The sequence below is a fragment of the Artemia franciscana genome, chromosome 2 (genome assembly GCF_032884065.1).
Source record: "Artemia franciscana chromosome 2, ASM3288406v1, whole genome shotgun sequence".
NCBI lineage: Eukaryota > Metazoa > Arthropoda > Branchiopoda > Anostraca > Artemiidae > Artemia > Artemia franciscana.
In genome coordinates, this window is record NC_088864.1 from 27,116,101 (window position 1) to 27,134,892 (window position 18,792).

The 18,792-nt window shown below is 35.7% G+C and overlaps 1 protein-coding gene across 2 annotated transcripts in view; it reads right to left on the reverse strand.

Annotated features, from left to right (window-relative positions):
• LOC136039440 (cubilin-like) overlaps positions 1-18,792 on the reverse strand; it is a 90,677-nt gene that overhangs the window by 62,022 nt on the left and 9,863 nt on the right. For both annotated transcript variants that reach the window (XM_065723195.1, XM_065723203.1), the window contains exon 2: positions 16,602-16,721. In XM_065723195.1, coding sequence (XP_065579267.1) covers positions 16,602-16,701 — 100 coding nt within the window. In that variant the 5' untranslated portion in view covers positions 16,702-16,721. The remainder of the gene's footprint in view (positions 1-16,601; positions 16,722-18,792) is intronic.

Below are 18,792 nucleotides of genomic sequence, written 5' to 3' on the forward strand. Positions count from 1 at the left end.
GGGCATGGCATTCCCAGAGGCATAGCTATTAGACTTAGTGACTATTTCGAATAAAAAGGCTTTTTAAGTCCTCTATTAGCATTTAAAGTGAAAGAGGGGGTGGTTGCCCTTCATTGCCTTTTCAACATTCCTCTTCACATGTCTTTAAAGTTATAGCTTAATATCCTTATACGTCCTTAGACACTGCTGTTGTGTCCTTTTGACAACCCTCCTGCATATAGTATGCTTTTTTTTGTTTGACATTTCCCTCAACATTTTCTGAAAGTTTTACATTAATATTCTTAGCCTTTTTGGAGACTCAGGAGCAAACATTCCCCTTTTGCCAATTAAATAATAAAAACAAATTTTTTTAACTGAAAGTAAGGAAAGACATTAAAACTTAAAACGAACAGAAATTACTTCGTATATGAAAGAGGCTGCTCCCTCCTCAGCGCCCCGCTCTTTACGCTAAAATTTGACGCTTTCTCTCAACACTACTTTTTTAGGAGGGAGTAGCCCCTTTCATATACGAAGTAATTTCTTTTCGTTTTAAGTTTTAATGTCGCTCCTTACTTTCAGTTAAAAAAAACTTTTTTTTATTTAATTTCTGAACGTTTTTGAATTAATGCATGTTTTGATTTTGGCTCTCCGCAGATGAATAATTAAAACAAAATTTGCATATTTATTTTTTTGGCTAAATGGCTTTCTCATAGTTTTGATCGAATGATTTTGAGCAAAAAAGACTGGGGGAGGAGGCCTAGTTTCCCCCTGCAATTTTTGGTTACTTAAAAAGGCAGCTAGAACTTTTAGTTTTTTACGAACGTTTTTATTAGTAAAAGATTTACGTCTCTCCAATAGCTCTTCAACATCTCCCTCAACATCTCCTGATAATTTAGACTTAATACCCTCAGCCGTTCCTTAGATATTGATTATATGTCCTTCTGACAACGAGGACACATTAGTGTGTCTTATTATGTTTGTGCCCCTCTCCAAGTTGGGGGGGGTGGAGGTTATGTCATCCCCATAAACACAGTTGCTTGAAATTTTGACTATTTTGAAAAAGACGTCTATTTTTAAGTTTTTATCATATTTTTAGAGTGAGAGTAACTAAAAAAGGCATTGGAGGGGGATATGGAGGTCATTCAACCGCATTTCAAAATATCTCTCAACATTTTCTTAACTTTTCAACTTAATATCCTCATCCATTCTTAAAATATTGTTGGTCCTCATTTTTTATTAACTGAATGCACGTATTCCTTTTTGATTTAGTATAACATGCCCCTAAACATTCTCCCAAGCATCAACTTAATGCCCTTAGCTTTTTTGGAAACACACAAAATCAAACATTATTCCTTTATTCCTAACGATACATCCTGCAAATGCGCAAATTACATAATTTACAATCCTTGTCCCTAGGCTATGAATGGCATAGTCTCTAGAACTATAGCTATTAGACCTTTTTATTAGTTTGAACAAAATGTCAATTCCAAAATTTAAATCATTATTGAGCAAAAGGGCAACAAAAAAGACAAGAAGGAGGGAGGCTGGTTGCCCTCTAATCTCTTCAACATCTTCTCAACACACCTTGCAAGGTTCAATTTTATACCCTCAGTCGTTCTTTAGATATTACTGATATTCCCTTTTTCACAGTCAACAAGCACATAGTGTGTTTTGGTTTAGTTCAACATTCCTCTCAAGATTTTCTTAAAGTTCAAACTTAATATTCTAAGCTTTATTGGAGACCTAAGATCAAACATGCCCTCTTTGACAATTAAAATCCTTATATATTAACAATGGGCAACCTGCATAACTTATAGCCCTTAACCCGGAGGTTGGGGGGTTTCAACCCTGGAGGCAGAGTTATTTGACATTTTAATTATTTAGAACAAAATTGTTAACTAAAAACGTTGATCTGATATATTTGGAGGAAACGGTCGTAGGGGTGAGGGGCTGGTGGCCCTCCACTTTTGAATATCAATAGGTGTACTAAAAACTTTCAATTTATATCCACTGACCACCCCTTCCATACAAAACTTATTTTTTTACAATGGGCAACTTGCATAAATTATAGCCCTTGCTGCGGGGCTCAACTCCAGTGGCATAGTTATTTCCCTTGACCTTTGGACTATTTTGAACAAAATGCCTAATATCAAAATTTGTGTCGGATTTATTCGGTGAAAAGAGTGAATGGGTGGCTGCCCTCCAAGATCACTTTTGACTTGTAAAGGTGCACTAGAACTTCTGACTTCCAATCGAATGAGCCCCCTCCGAAGTTTACACAACCATCCCTTCCATAAAAACTTATATATTAACAATAAGCGAGTTGCACAGCTTACAGCCCTTGCCTCGGGGGTGGGCGGGGGCTCACAACCGGAAGTATAGTTATTTGATTTTTGGACTATTTTGAACTAAATCGTTATTTCAAAATTTTGATCGGAAGAATTTGAGGGAAAATGCGTTTGGAGGGAAGGGGGCTGGTTTCCCTCTGATTACTTCTTGCACTTAAAATTCAGAACTTTAATTTTTGGTTTCAAATTGAATGCGTTTCTTCCGAAGTTTTTATGGCCTCCTTTTATATTTTAACAATGGCCAAATAAACTTGGTCCCTGGGCTATGGTTGGTTTTATCAACGCCAAAAGCATAGTTATATGACCTTCGGACTATTTTGAACAAGGTCACTATCTAAAAATATTAATCGTATGCATTTGGGGGAAAGAGGGTATTGGAGGGGAGGGTTGGCTGCCCTCCGATCACTCCTTACACTTAAAAAGGGCACTTCAACTTCGAATTTCCAATCGAATAAGCCTACTTCAAAGTTTATACGACCACACCTTCTATACGAAGTGCCTTTCGGACGAAAAAAATAATAAATAGATAATAAAACATTGAAGCTATGGGCGTGGCTCCAGCATTTTTATTCAGGGAGGAGGCAAGAGGGGTTCCACATCCGGGGAGTCAAGGGGTATGGAATATCCTTTAGAGGAAAGGGATGATGGAACATTTGCGAAAAAAAAGCCTAAATATGTTTTCAAGATGTGCAAAAACTTGTTTTGGGAATTATTATACAAAGAATACTGAACATCCAATGAAATAAGTTAAGGTAGCTTGTGCCTGCCCTAAGTCTTTCATAGCACATTTTTCTTCAAGCGACTGTAAAAAAAGTAATTATTTGGCAAATGTGCTATTCTGTTAAATTAAAAAAATTAAATACATAATAAACAATAAACACAGATTCAATAAGCAGAAATTTAAGTACTGGTGCATGTTTTTTTTTCTAAAATTGTCAGGAAGGAGCTGCTTAAGGCGACAGTAGCATAGTGCAAACAAGCTTTCGGGTGAGCGAAGGTGAATGTCGTATACACTCGGCTTTTTTTCAGAGCCCCAGGTATCGTTTTATTCCGTTGTGCGTAATGTTGAATGGACTTTCTTACTGTAAGATTTAATTTGTGGCGTTAAACTTCTAATATACGTGATTTATTGATATTTTATTTATCATTTTTTTTATCAAAATTGATTTTTATTTATCAAATTGATTTGGTAGTGGGTTCGCCGATTTGAATTAGTAAATTGCATTTATTATTAATTGCATGAATAATTTTTTTTATGAAATTGATTTGGTAGTGGGTTCGCCGATTTGAATTAATAAATTGCATTGATATCAGCGGGTCATATAAAACGAAAGCAAAAATCATAGGCAGGGTAATAATTTAAAAAGCGACTGCATTTTTAGTTTGAGAGTAATCAAAAAATAAAGTTATTATTATGCAGCTTATACTCAGAGGTCTTCTGTTTATCAATCCGTTTTACTATGAAACTCCATCTCTCCTAATATCTCCCTATCTCTCTCTGCAAAGGCAGTTTCTCGTCGGGTCTTTCCAGTCCTTTAATTTTTTTCCTTTTTTTGAATTCTATCCCAATTCTATCCCAAACATTTTTCTTCTCTTTTTTTAGAATCATTTTTAGAAAGCTTCCTTTTTGTTAAATGTCCTCGTCTCGTTCTAGTGTTTATGGCACTTGGTATTAACCAAGTGACGTATAGCAATCGCGAATTCTGTCGGTCTTTCGGTCTCTCGGTATGTCGGTCTGTCGGTCCCGGTTTTGCTACTTTAGGCACTTCCAGGTAAGCTAGGACGATGAAATTTGGCAGGCGTATCAGGGACCGGACCAGATTATATTAGAAATAGTCGTTTTCCTGATTTGACCATCTGGGAGGGGAGTGCTGCCCCCGTTAATTCGGAAAAAATATAAAAAAATGAAGTATTTTTAACTTACGAACGGTTGATCAGATCTTAATGAAATTTGATGTTTGGAAGGATATCGTGTCTCAGAGCTCTTATTTTAAATCTCGACCGGAACTGGTGACATTGGAGGCAAGTTGGGAGGGGGAAACCAAAAATCTTGGAAAACACTTAGAGTAGAGGGATCGGGATGAAACTCGGTGGTAAAAATAAGCACAAGTCCTAGATACATGGTTGACATAACTGGAACGGATCTGCTCTCTTTGGGGTAGTTGGGGGGGGGGGGTTGATTACGAAAAATTAGAAAAAATGAGGTATTTTTAACTTACGAACGGTGATCGGATCTCAATGAAATCTGATATTTAGAAGGATATCGTGTCTCAAAGCTCTTATTTTAAATCCTGACCGGATCTGGTGACATTGGGGAGAGTTTGGGGGAACGTAAAATCATGGAAAACGCTTAGATTGGTGGGATCGGGATGAAACCTGGTGGGAAAAATAATCAGAAATCTTAGATACGTGATTGACATAATTTGGACGGATCCGCTCTATTGGGGGGGGGGGGTAATTCTGAAAAATTAGAAAAAATGATGGATGTTTAACTTACGAATGAGTGATCGGATCTTCATGAAACTTCATATTTAGAAGGACCTCGTAACTCAGATCTCTTATTTTAAATCTCAACCGGATCCAGCGTCATTGGGGGGGGGGGGAATCTTAGGAAATACTTAAAGCGGAGAGATCAGGATGAAACTGAATGGGAAGAATAAAAACCTGTCTAAGATACGTGACTGACATAGCTGGACCGAATCTGCTCTCTTTGGTGGATTTGGGGGGGGGGGGGTAATTTGGAGAAATGAGGTATTTGTAACTTACGAAAGGGTGGCCAAATCTTAATGAATTTTGATATCTAGAAGGATCTTGTGCTTTAAAGCTCTAATTTTAAATGTCGACCAGGTTCTGTGACATTGGGGGGAGTTGGAGGGGGAAACCGGAATTCTTGGAAAACGAGAAAATCGGTTATTTTTATCTTATGAATAGGTGATCAGATCTAAATGAAATTTGATATTTAGAAGGAATCCATGTCTCAGAGCTCTTATGTCAAATCCCGACCAGATCTTTTGACATCAGGGGGAGTTGGCGGGGGAAATCTTGGAAAACACTTGGAGTATAGGAATCGGGATGAAGCTTGGTGGATAGAATAAGCAAATGACCTTGATACGTGATTGAAGTAACCGTACTGGATTCGCTCTCTTTGAGGGAGTTGGGGGAGGGGTTCAGTGATTTGGCGAGTTTGGTGCTTCTGGAGGGACGATGAAAATTGGTAGGCTTGTCAGGGAGCTGCACAAATTGACTTGATGAAGTCGTTTTCCCAGATTCGACCATCTGGGGGGCCAAAGGGAGAGGAAAAATTAGAAAAATGAGGTATTTATAACTTACGAGTGAGTGATCGGATCTTAATGAATTTGATATTTAGAAGGACATCGTGACTCAGAGCTCTTATTTTAAATCCTGACCGGCATTAAGCCTCTGATTTTTCTTTTAAATCAATCTATTGATTCTTAGAATTTTGTTAGAGCTCATACCGTATGAGCTCTTGGCTCTTAGCTCTTCTTGGTTCGTCACAAGTGCCATATGAGCTCTTAGCTCTTGTTTATTATTGCGTGTGTCTTAAAGTTTTATTAAAGTCCACTGTTTATTATTAACCACTTTACGTTTGTAATAGTTTCTTTGGTAAAATTCTAATTAATTGACTTCTTGCTATCTCGGAAAGGGTTTAGGTTAGGAAAACGAAACTTTCAGGGAGGGGGTCTACAGGCTAAAGTATGTCCCGGGAAGGTATTTTAAAGTACCCACCTCCACTACTTCTCCCTCTAAAGGGTCCTGAAATTTGCCTACATGACAGGTCCATTACCTATTGAAATTTTGACAAAACAACATTTTACATTAATTTTTAGTTACTAGTTGCTTTTTCTTTACCTTTAGTTCTGAAAATGCAATTCCTGTTATTTGAGTAGAATTTTAAGCCATATCAATGTTTTTTTCGAGAATTTAGGAAATGTATTTGCATATCTTTAAAACCTTACAAAATGGGATTGAGCCAAGATATGAAGCTGAAAACAATTTTGTTGTACTTCATTCAAGGTTTCACTTTTATAACACACATATTTTTAAAGGTCATCAAAGGTCAGGGCCATCTAGAGGGAGAAGGAGTGGGGGTAGGTACTTCAAAATACCTTCCCGGGACATACTTTAGCCTGTAGACCCATCCCTGAAAGTTTCGTTTTCCTAACTTAAACCCTTTTTGAGATAGCAAGAAGTCAATTAACTAGAATTTTACCGTTTCTTTTTAGCATTAATAAATGATTGATGATGATTTATTTATACATTGCGCATTGTTTGACAAAGAATATCCAGAAAATCTGGTATCATTGCGGCAAAATCGGTATTATTGCGGCAGAAACCTTAAATTAGTTAAAAATTGTCAGGGATGCCAATAGCAAAGGGAAAACATGATACTTAAGGTTTTAAAATTACCTTCCCGTTTGTGTCTTTATTTAAAAAAAGCGAAATCTATAATAATTACACAAATTTTTTCTTGTGCTATTTAGGGGGTATTCATTTCAAGAGGGGGTTTACACTGAATATTGTTTTTACATCTAAAATTCTCTTCACGGGCGAACTTATGTCTCCTAGCGCTTTATGTTAAAACTGATAACAATTGCAAAAGAGTATGGCACCACTTATGCATGCACACAAAATTTCTAAATAAAGAGAAAAATATACGTATTTTTTTTAAGTCACTTTATTGTATTCTCAGCAGACATTTCCTACAGCATGTTGATGCAGACTGCAGAGATAAATGCCCCACTAGTATGACTAGCGGTGCGTGAAATGCAACTAATTTCCGTCATAATTCATAATTCTTTACTCGATGCCTATCAGCCTTAGTTCTGCCCTAGGATGGACGGATGCAGGCACGTACGCAGGAATTTTTTTTCGGGGGGGGGGAACCTTTTAAACAGCAGATATAAAGTAGCACTTTTTTATTTATTAACTAAATAAATGCAAAAAGCACGTATATCGGAAAATACAGATTAACTTTAATCTGTAGCATTGTAGCGGATGGGGGGAAGAAGACTGAAGCCTCAAAAGTACGTTTTAGGCTCAGATTATGTTTATAGCGATTTAGAACCAGTGATTAATCTATTATATCCCACTGAAAGGGAAATTTTAGGGTTAACAGTGCAATATAAGTGCTGTGGGGGGTAGTTCTTCTATTGCGAAAACATCGATTTTAATGAAAAATGATAGTTTCCAAAATTGATCCATTAAAAGCTGTACTTTATCCTGAAAAGGAGGGATAAACGCTCTAATATCAAGGATAATTCTATTTTGTTGCAGAAAGCAAACTCTCTTTACGAAAAAAAAGAACATTACAATCGCTAATTACTTCGAAGAGGGTAAAAAGTTAGACAGAAAATGGGTTAATAGCTGGGCTGTAACTTGACCGGATAATTGTATGCTGTAAAATCCCAAAAAAAGGCTTCACACATGTATATAGATTCCTAATAAATGTCCTATTTTTGCCAGAAATCCCAAGAAACCATGGGGAAATTAAACATTTCAAAAAATTTCGGGGAGGAGGGCACGGGCCCGAAGGCCCGCCCCCTGCGTACGTGCCAGGACGGATGATAGACTATCGGTCAACAAGTGAAATGACACAATTCTTACATGATTGTGAAAAAGTCTCATATCCTTACCTCTCACTCAGACAATCTGTATTGTTTTTTTATTGCAATTAGCCATCTTTTTTATCACAGTTTACCAACTAGATTTTAATTCAAAAATCAACGGATGTTAATCTTTTTTTGGAGCTGATTAAAAGAAATATTTAGAAAAGCAAAAACAGCATGAAGTCTGCATGGTAATATACATAGGGGTAGCTCTACATTTATGGGTTAGTATGTGAATCCGAAACGTAAAGAATAGGACGTTATCAGCGCATATTAGACATTTCAACTACAAATAAGAGAATTTGGAGCTATATTGAAGTTTCAAATAAATACTGAAAATGAAAATTGAAACAATTAAATGATTCCTGGGCCGAATCCCCCTCTACCAAATCCTTTGGCCAAACTAAAACCAATTTGACCAATCTAGCTATATTACAAATGTTATTATAAACGGCACTAAGTCTTATTTTATTTTTCATTCAGGACATTATATTTACTGTATAATCTACCTTCTTATTCTTCAATGATTCCATTTCCGTCCTATTTGTAGATAATGAAGTGTATTCATTCCTACTTTTGAAAGTTTTAAAGCAGCCTCTTCCGAAGTTTATATGACCAGCCCTTCTAGGGCTGACCCTAGACATTTTTTGGGGTAAGCAGACTATTCTCCCCTGCCTCCAGGTAGACAACACCCCTAGGTATTTTTTGACAAATTGTAAACTGCATATATTTCGTTCAGAAAGGAAATAATCCCCACAATGTGTGTATTTATCGATGTCTAAACGCGTTTATATAGGAATGAGGCATATCAAACAGTTCGTGGTAACGAACTGTAGTAAAGAGCGACCCGGCTCAATAGTAACCAAAACTCTAAAAAATTGAATTTTGATATCAATAGCTACATCAAAAGAATTGCATTCTAATGCTGATTTTAAATATATAAGTTTCATCATGTTTAGTCTTACCCATCAAAAGTTACGAGCCTGAGAAAATTTGCCTTATTTAGGAAAATAGGGGGAAACACCCCCTAAAAGTCGTAGAATCTTAACGAATATGACATCATCAGATTCAGCGTATCAGAGAACCCTACTGTGGAAGTTTCAAACTCCTATCTACAAAAACGTGGAATTTTGAATTTTTTGCCAGAAGACAAATCACGGGTGCGTGTTTATTTTATTTTATTTTTTCTTTTCCCCAGGGGTCATCGTATCGACCAAGTGGTCCTAGAATGTCGCAAGAGGGCTCATTCTAACGGAAATGAAAAGTTATAGTGCCCTTTTTAAGTGACCAAAAAAATTGGAGGGCATCTAGGCCCCCTCCCACGCTCATTTCTTTCCCAAAGTCAACGGATCAAAAGTTTGAGATAGCCATTTTGTTCATCATAGTCGAAAACCATAATACCTATGTCTTTGGGGATGACTAACTCCCCCGCAATCCCTGGGGGAAGGCCTGCAAGTTACAAACTTTGAACAGTGTTTACAAATAGTAATGGTTATTGGGAAGTGTACAGACGTTTTCTGGGGGATTTTATTTTGTTTGGGGGGGGGGGCTGAAGAGAGGGGGCTATGTTGGAGGATCTTTCCTTGGAGGAATCTGTCATGGGGGAAGAAAAATTCAATGACAAGGGCGCAGGATTCTCTAGCATTGCTATAAGAAAACAATGCAAAATAAACATGAAAACATTTTTTTCAAATGAAAGGAAGAAGTAGCATTGAAACTTAAAACGAACAGAGATTATTACGCATATGAGGGGTTCTAAAAATACTTTAGCATAAAGAGCGAGGTATTTAGGAGGAGATAAATACCTTGCTCTTTATGGTAAAGTATTTTTAGTAATTTCAACTATTTATTCTACGGCCTTTCTGATTCAGGGGTCATTCTTAAAGAATTGGGACAAAACTTACGATTTAGTGTAAAGAGCGAGGTATTAACGAGGGTACAAACCCCCTCGTATACATAATAAAAATATAAGGTTATGAAAGTTTGTTACGTAAGTTAATTCTTAAGTTACGTATATTTTTTACTAATAAAAACGTTCGTTAAATATTAAAAGTTCTAGTTGCCTTTTTAAGTAACCGAAAAATTGGAGGGCAACTAGGCCTCCTTCTCCACCCCTTATTTCTCAAAATTGTCTGATCAAAACTAAGAGAAAGCCATTTAGCCAAAAAAAGAATTAATATACAAATTTAATTTTAATAATTTATGTGCGGAGAGCCAAAATCAAACATGCATTAATTCAAAAACGTTCAGAAATTAAATGAAAAAAAACTAATTTTTTTTAGCTGAAAGTAAGGAGCGACATTAAAACTTAAAACGAACAGAAATTACTCCGTATATGAAATGAGTTGTCACCTCCGCAATACCTCGCTCTTTATGCTAAAGTTTGACTCTTTGCCACAATTTTACTTTTTAAAACAATTAAAAGCTTTAGCGTAAAGAGCGAGAGATTGCGGAGGTGACAACTCATTTCATATACGGAGTAATTTCTGTTCGTTTTAAGTTTTAATGTCGCTCCTTACTTTCAGGTAAAGAAATTATTTTTTTAATTTAATTTATATGTTAAAATGACTGTCTAAACTCATTTAATTAGATAAGTATTAAATGGCATTATAGGCCAGGGATTTGTTTAAATCCAGGCGGTTTTGTGACGTTACATTACCGCAGCGTATTCCCTCCCACTTCCAGAGAAATCATAACTAAACAATTGCGGTCTTACCTTTTTCCGTTCACGTAATTACTTCACATTTAAAGAGTCTTAATCAAACCATAGAGTAAAACATTCTTTACTTTATGATTAGACACTTTTACTACTAATATAAATATATGATAATACTAATATAAGTATATCTAATATTAAGATTTTGGATGATTAAACAATTCTCTTACAGTTAAATTAAAATAAAAACCTACTTTACAAGAAAATGTATCTACATTAGTCTTCTCCCCTCCGCTTGAGTGCAATGTAGTCACCGACCAATTTTGTGTCTGGTATGTAATATCTATTAATTTTGTGTGAGCTTGTGCGAATCAGAAGGGGTTCAAACCAGAACCAATAAAGAAAAAGAGGGACTTAATGTGAATTTAGTCGTCGGCACTACCGAGGTGCTTCATTCAATATATAATTACACTTGTCCTATGTAAACACGACTCTCCTTGAGAAATTTGAAATTAGTGCCATAAAATCACTAGCAACTGACGTGCGTTGCACCAAGAGGGACAGTTAAAGTTGAGATTATTTCATGCCTCAAAATTCACACCATTCTTTATGTGATATAAATCAGTTTCGGAGGCTCTGTAATTATCTTACAATTTGTGTCTTGACTATGTCACATGGCGCCCGGCGGCGGTCTCTTCCTCTGACGCAGAGTGCTCCTCTGACACCCTTTGCCCCAGACGGCACCCTTTGCTCAAGTTGCTCCCTGTCACTCAGTGCCCTATGCGACCACTCTTAATTCGCTTACCCCAAGAGTGACCCTTTCCATATAAAGTGCCTCTGGAAAAAAAACAACAAAATATTGAATCCTTATGGTTTTTCACTATAGGCAATGCTATAGCGTTGCCTCTAATACAAAATTAAATAAATAAACAAAACAAGTTTTTTAACTGAAAGTAAGGAGCAGCAGTAAAACCCTAAACGAACAGAAACTATTCCGTATATGATAGGGTTGCCCCCTCCTCAATACCTTACTCGTTACGCCAAAGTTTTTAGCACTTTTAAAATAGTTTCCTGTTCTAATTAAACGGCCCTTGTGTTCCAGGAGTCGTCCTTAAAAGATTGGGACAAACAGTCAAACCTTAGTGTAAAAAATAAGGTAATGAGAAGGAAAGAAACCCTTTCCATTTACAAAATGATTTTCGTTCGTTTTGATTTTTTACGTTGCTCCTTACTTTCAAATGAAAAAACTTTTTTCTTTTATTTGATTTCTGATCGTTTTTTAAATAATACCGGAAAATATGAATCACCCTCCATGACAAATTCGCTCCTCTCAGGGGAAACTCCTCCATGTAAAGTTATTCCCACGAAAAATACACCCTCTCTCTTAAAATTCTTTCCGGACAATTCCATCCTCGCTGAAAATCCCCCTTTCCTTCCATAAACTTTCTTAAGGAAGATTCAGCCTGAAAAATTTTCCGTTCGTACTTTCATTTCGAAAGACTCTAATTTCAAACCATTTGTACGACCATTCCGAAAATTCCCCTTTCGTACAATTTTTTTCCCAGAAATCCAAACCCACTTAAAATTCCCCCGGGATAATTCCCCCGGAATTAAGATTGTAAAATTAACAACAAAATATTTTGTTAAAATTAACATATGTAAAATTAAGCTGGCAAAGAGAAAGTAAGACAAATGAAAATAATTTCGTACAGGAGCTCTGTAGAATCCCCTGTATAAGGTTTCCCCTGGAAATTTCACCCCCGAGAAACTTCCCTCCCCATGGAAACCCGCCCAAGCACAAAATCCCCCGCCCAAGAAAATTCTCTACGCTTCCCAATATAAAATACTATACACAAACCTTAGGGCAAATTTCATAATTTAAAGGCATTTCCCCACGAGGTGTGGAGGGTCATGCTACCCCTAAGGGCACAGTTATTGGATCTTTCAACTATGCTGAACGTAATGGCTATCTCAAAATTTTGATCGGCAAACTTTCAAAAAAGGGGGCTCGGGAGGAGGCTTGTTGCCCTGTAATCTTTCCGGTCACTTAAAAAGGGCACTAAAATCTTTAATTTCCCTCCCAAAGCTCCCTCTCCCGGTCTTCTAGGACCATCAGTGCGATACGATCATCCCTGGGAAAAAAAACGCATCCGTGATGTTTCTTCTTGCAAAAAATGCAAAATTCAACATTTGTATATATAGGAGCTTAAAACTTCTAAAGAAACTTCTCAGATACACTATCTGTTTGTGTGATTTTCATTAAGATTCCTTAAGTTTTAGGGGGTTTTTCCCCTTTTTCGAAAATGAGGCAAATTTTCTCAGGCTTGGAGCTTTTGATGGGTAACACTAAACTTGATGAATCTTATATATTTGGAATTAGCATAAGCCGATTCTTTTAAGGTATATGTTAAATACCGAAGTTCTGTTTTTAGAGTTTCAGTTACTATTGATCCGAGTCGCTCCTTACTTATAGTTTAGGCAAGTCAATCTTTGGGAACATCTTAAAATAGTTGATTCATAAGAAATCTAGAAATATTCATCTAGAAATAGTCTTTATTCATTGAAGAAGAAGCTTTAAACAGGGTGTGATGGACTGTGAAAGACGTCATTGTCGGTGTCACCACCTCAGCCAGCTTAATACTGTGATGACATTGAGCAAATACATGATAGTGCACAACAGAGGACAAAAATTTCCTACAATATTTTCATCTTTAATTAAATCTACACCAATACTTTTAGTGAAATTAAAAAAAAAAAATTCTCACCTCACGTTTTGTTATAGATCAATAGTGCGCAAAATAATAATAAAAACTAGGAAAATAACAATTAAAACTCCAAGTACAACCACTATTGCAGTCGATAACATCTTTCTCTCACTTGTGTCCTTACTAAAGGATAACAAAATACTGTTTCAAAATGATCCATTTTGATATGGATAAGCATTGCCAACGACTTGGCATTTACTGTTTGTTTATTTCTTTTTCGTCATTTTTTAGTTATTTTGGCAAATTCTAAAAACTGTTCCGTTAGTACAATCAAAAAATAAATTTAGCCTACATAATTAACCCAATACCCTCCTCCGTAAACATCCCCTTTAGCAAAAGAATATTCTTACTGCGTAATATAAACGTCAAAGGTTATGGATGAATAAAAGCTTAATATCAGGCATAGTTGAAAACAGAAGAAATATGTAAAGTGCTGGAACAACACTCAAGGAAAACGAGCCCGGCTCTCTATTTAACCTTTAGTTATTTACTCAATGTTTTATTCTATATTTAATATTTCATTCTTTTATTTTGTTGTGCTTTTTGAGGGTTTTCAATGTTTCATTTTGTATTTATTTTTCGGTTACCAAAATAATTTTTGGTTATTCATTGTCTTAAGTATTTTTGAAGTTTAATTTAATATTTTATCCAACCCCTCCAAAAAAAAGAAGGAAATATTCATTTTCGGTCTCTAGGACTCCAGTTTTGTTACTCTGATCGGTTTTCTGTTATATTCCCTGTAAATATATATTTTTTGCAAAAGTGTGTTGGGCGATAACCAATATAATAATTGAAACATTGATATCCTCAAAAACATCGGTATTTTGATTTTCAAACATCAATATATCTATTACGGTCAACAGAACTCTGACTAAATTAATCTAAACTTTATTAAATAAAAAACAAGCTTTTTTAACTGCAAGTAAGGAGGGACATTAAAACTTAAAACGAACAGAAATTAATCCGTATATGAAAAGGGTTGTCCCCTCCTCAACGCCCCGCTCTTTTGCGCTAAAGTTTGACTCTTTTTCACAACTCTACTTTTTAAAATAATAAAAAAAACTTTAGCGTAAAGAGTGAAGCATTGAGGACGGGACAACCCCTTTCATTTACGAAATAATTTATGTTCCTTTAAGTTTTAATGTCGCTCCTTACTTGCAGTTAAAAAAATTGTTTTGTTTTTTATTTAATTTTTGAACTTTTTTAATTAATGCACGTTTTGATTTTGGCTCACCGCACATGAATAATTAAAATGAAATTTGCATATTATTTTTTTTGTCTAAATGACTTTCTCATAGTTTTGATCGGAAGATTTTGATAAAAAAAAGGGGTGGGGAGGAGGCCTAGCTGCCTTCCAATTTTTGGTTACTTAAAAGGCAACTAGAGCTTTTTATTTTTTTTACGAACGTTTTTATTAGTAAAAAATATACGTAACTTACGAATTAACTTACGTAACGAACTTCTATATTTGTATATTTTTATTACGTATATGAGGGGATTCACCCCCACCCCCTCGTCAGTGCCTCGCTCTTAACACTAAACCTTGAATTTTGCCCCAATTCTTTAAGAATAAGCCCTGAATCACAAAGGGCGTAGAATAAATAGTTTGAATTACTAAAAATACTTTAGCGTAAAGAGCAAGGTATTTCGGAGATGACAAACCCCCTTATATACTTAATATTTTCTGTTCGTTTTAAGTTTTAATGCTACTCCTTACTTCCAGTTGAAAGAACTTTTTTTGTGTATTTTTTCATTTTTTTTTAAATAATGCAAGAAAATCCTGCTCCCCTTCATGGAAATTCTCTTCCCTCATGATAAATTCCTCCATAGAAAGATCCTCGCACGTAACCCCCCTGATCAACCCCCACCCCAACGCAAAAAAGTCCCCCTGAAAACGTCCCTTTTCAGAGCCATTACTATATGCAAACAATGGTCAAAGTTTGTAACTTGCAGCCCCTGTGGGGGATTAAGTCGTCCCCAAACACATAGTTATTAGGTTTTTTGACTATGTTTAACAGAATGGCTATCTCAAAATTTTGATCCAGTGACTTCGGGAAAAATGAGCGTGGGAGGGGGCCTAGGTACCCTCCAATTTTTCGGTCACTTAAAAAGGGAACTAGAAATTTCAAGTTCTGTTAGAACGAGCCCTCTCGTAACATTCTAGGACCACTGGGTCGATATGATCACCCCGGAAAAAAAAAACAAAAAACAAAACAAACAAACAAATAAACACAAATCTGTGATCTGTCTTCTAACAAAAAATATAAAATTCCACATTTTTATAGATAGGAGCTTGAAACTACAGTAGTGTTTTCTGATACGCTAAATCTGATGGTGTGATTTTCTTTAAGATTCTTTGACTTTTAGGGGGTGTTTCCCCCTATTTTCTAAAATAAAGTGAATTTTATCAAGCTTGTGACTTTTTATGGGTAACACTAAACTTGATGAAACTTATATATTTATAAAATCAGCATTTAAACGTGATTCTTTTGATGTAACAATTGGTATCAAAATTCCGTCTTTTAAGAGTTTCGGTTACTATTGAGTTGGGTCGCTCCTTACTACAGTTTGTTACCACGGACTGTCTGATAAAAGCTTATAATAGTACTAATTAATCTGAATCTTAAGCTGAGTTAGAAATCGATAAGTTTAGATCCTCCCCCCCCCCTATTAAAATGTCAAAGGAGCAAAAGTATATTTACTCTTTATCGTGGTATACATTTAGAAGCCATCTGTAATCGGAATTCGGCTGCATCAGGGGAATTGGAGTTCACAGTGGGTTTTGCTAATGCTTTCAGAGTTGCAGCTATTCATCCTAAAACTTCAAACCGTTGTAGGGGTACAATACTAATATTTGCTATGAATTGCAACAGGAAGAAAAGCCAGGAAGATTGCAATATCAAATAATATCACTATCCTTTAAAGAAAAAAAGAACTTGTCATGGCAATGTATTTATTATAACCTGAAATAAGGAACTATTTTGTTTTGTTCTCCCTCAATTTTTACTTGTTAATACATAAGAAAATGTAAATTTTGCCAAATCAAACCTGTATAAGCAAGGTTCCGGGAAAACTTTCGGCACTGTTTTGAATTGTAATAACACTCAGAGCACATAAATGTCATTTAAAGAGGGTTAGATCGTCGTATACTAACAAACATTCATTATATGAATTCATTTTTAGTCCAAGGAAAACAAATGTTTAAGCTGAAACTGAAATGAAGTACCTGTTGTTAGTCCAACAAGCAAGACGTTGAAAGGAAACAATACTCGCCATGGATTCAATTCTGTTGTTGAGCTAATGCTTCCAATTCTTAATGGATGCATTACAGACAGCAGTCATTAACCTAAAAATTGAGATTTTTATTTTCATTTGATTAAACCATTTATCACTCACAGAAAGTTTGTTTTCGAATTGGGCTCCAGTGTCTTACATTGAACAAGGGAACTCCACTGTGAGACCCCTTGCTTACGTTCGCTTTTATTATATTCAAATTATCTGCAAGGTTGTGGATTAGTCCATGACCGAGGAGATTACGTACTAGAATTTGCTATAACTTTTTTGAATTACATGGGAAGCGGGTAATTTGAAGAGTGATTTACGCCAATCCATTGAAATAGTTGTCTGGAAAAAAAGTTTTGGCTTAAAAGCCTTGACTTTAGTAGAGATAGTAGTAGTAACAGTAGTAATAGTTGTAGAGCTAGTAGCGATAGCAGTAGTAGTAGTGGCAGAGGTAATATTGGTAGCAATAGTAGTCGTAGTAGTAGTTGTCGTAGTAGTAGTAGCAGGAATAGTAGTAGTAGTGGTATTAGTAGAAGTAGTAGTAATAGTAGTAACAATAATAGCAGTAGCAGCAATAGTATGCCGATACAGCCACAGTAGTAATAGTAACAATAGTAGTAGCTGTAGAACTAATAGCGACAGCAGTAGCAGTAGTAGCAGAGGTAGTAGTGGTGGTAGTAGCAGTCGTAGTATTAGTAGTCATAGTAGTAGTAGTAGTGGCAATAGTAGTAATAGTGGTAGTAGTAGAAGTAGTAGTAATAGTAGTAACAATAGTAGCAGTAGCAGCAATAGTATGTCAATATTGTCTGTTGATCGGTTCGTCGTCTTCTTTCATCATGCCTAAGAGTTCCAAATTTACACTCTAAGCTTTTCCTAAGATAATGCTATTGCGCCCTTTGAACAAACTGTTTGCACATGGTGTGTTTGACTTTAGCTCAACTTTCCTGCTAATATTCCCTGAAATTTTTGTCTTAATAGTAGTGAGAGCTCTCACTTTTAAAGAGAAGGATAGGGGGTGTAGTATTGGAGCTACTAATCTCTCAAGACGTTATTACGAACATCTGGGTCTTGTGTAATACTATAGTACACCTGTATGTAATAGTACACCTGTGTGTTACGTAACAGTGGATTGTAAAAAAAGGAAACGATCAAAATGGGCTTTTAAGGCCAAACTAGAATACTGATTAAACAATCAAAGCGAATATTTCGAAAGGACAACCGCCTCTATTCTTTATTTTTCAGTTGTTCGTTAGTATCCGTCGATGGCAGTTCATAATTTTTTCAATTTCGTGCAAATTGTGGATATTGGCGAATGACTTGCTTTATGGTTCTTAGGTGTTTGGTTTTATTCATATAATTTTTGGCTTTTATTGAATTTTCTTCATACTTCAATTTTTTGTTTTTTTCATTGTTTTTTTTTTTAAATTGACTTCCCACGTTTGTTTTGTTGGTTGTTTCTTCAGCACTTTCCTTGGACATATTTTTTCGTTTCGAGCTGAAGAAGCGAGGTGGTTGTCCTATCGTAACATTCGCTTTGGTTATTTATTCAGTATTCTCGTTTGGCCTTAAAAACCCCATTTGTGATCGTTTCCTTTTAGTACAGTATAGCAGGCTAATGTGGTTTAAGGTATTATGTTCGTCATACTAATTGGGAGCATTCTACCAGTGCAGTTACTATATTCATAACTCTTGTAAAAAAATTTAGCTAATTTGATTAATCAACAGTGTTTTCTCCATAATTGTAAAAAGAACCGTATTTTACCCAAGTCAAGGTGACCTTCACTTCACTTAAACACAATTAGCGAATGGCAATTTACTGAACGTATAGGGTCTGGCATTTTAAATCGTGTTATTAGCGATTGCAGAAGCAAGTGCTACCGGTTACATCAGGACATTTTCAGCCTAGAGCGATTAATGTTTTGCATGCTTTCTTGTGTTGATTTTCATCAAACTAATGGGTATTACTGAAAGTTCTTTTCAGCATAATTTTAGCATTTCTAGACAAAGGCTTTCTGAGAAATTCTACTATTCAAGATTGGAAAAATCCACTAATAATTCACTTTTTGTCCCAAAAGAATTTCCTGGTCCTACTGTGATAAATTTCAGCTTAAATCAGGTTCTGTGGAAAGGATTAA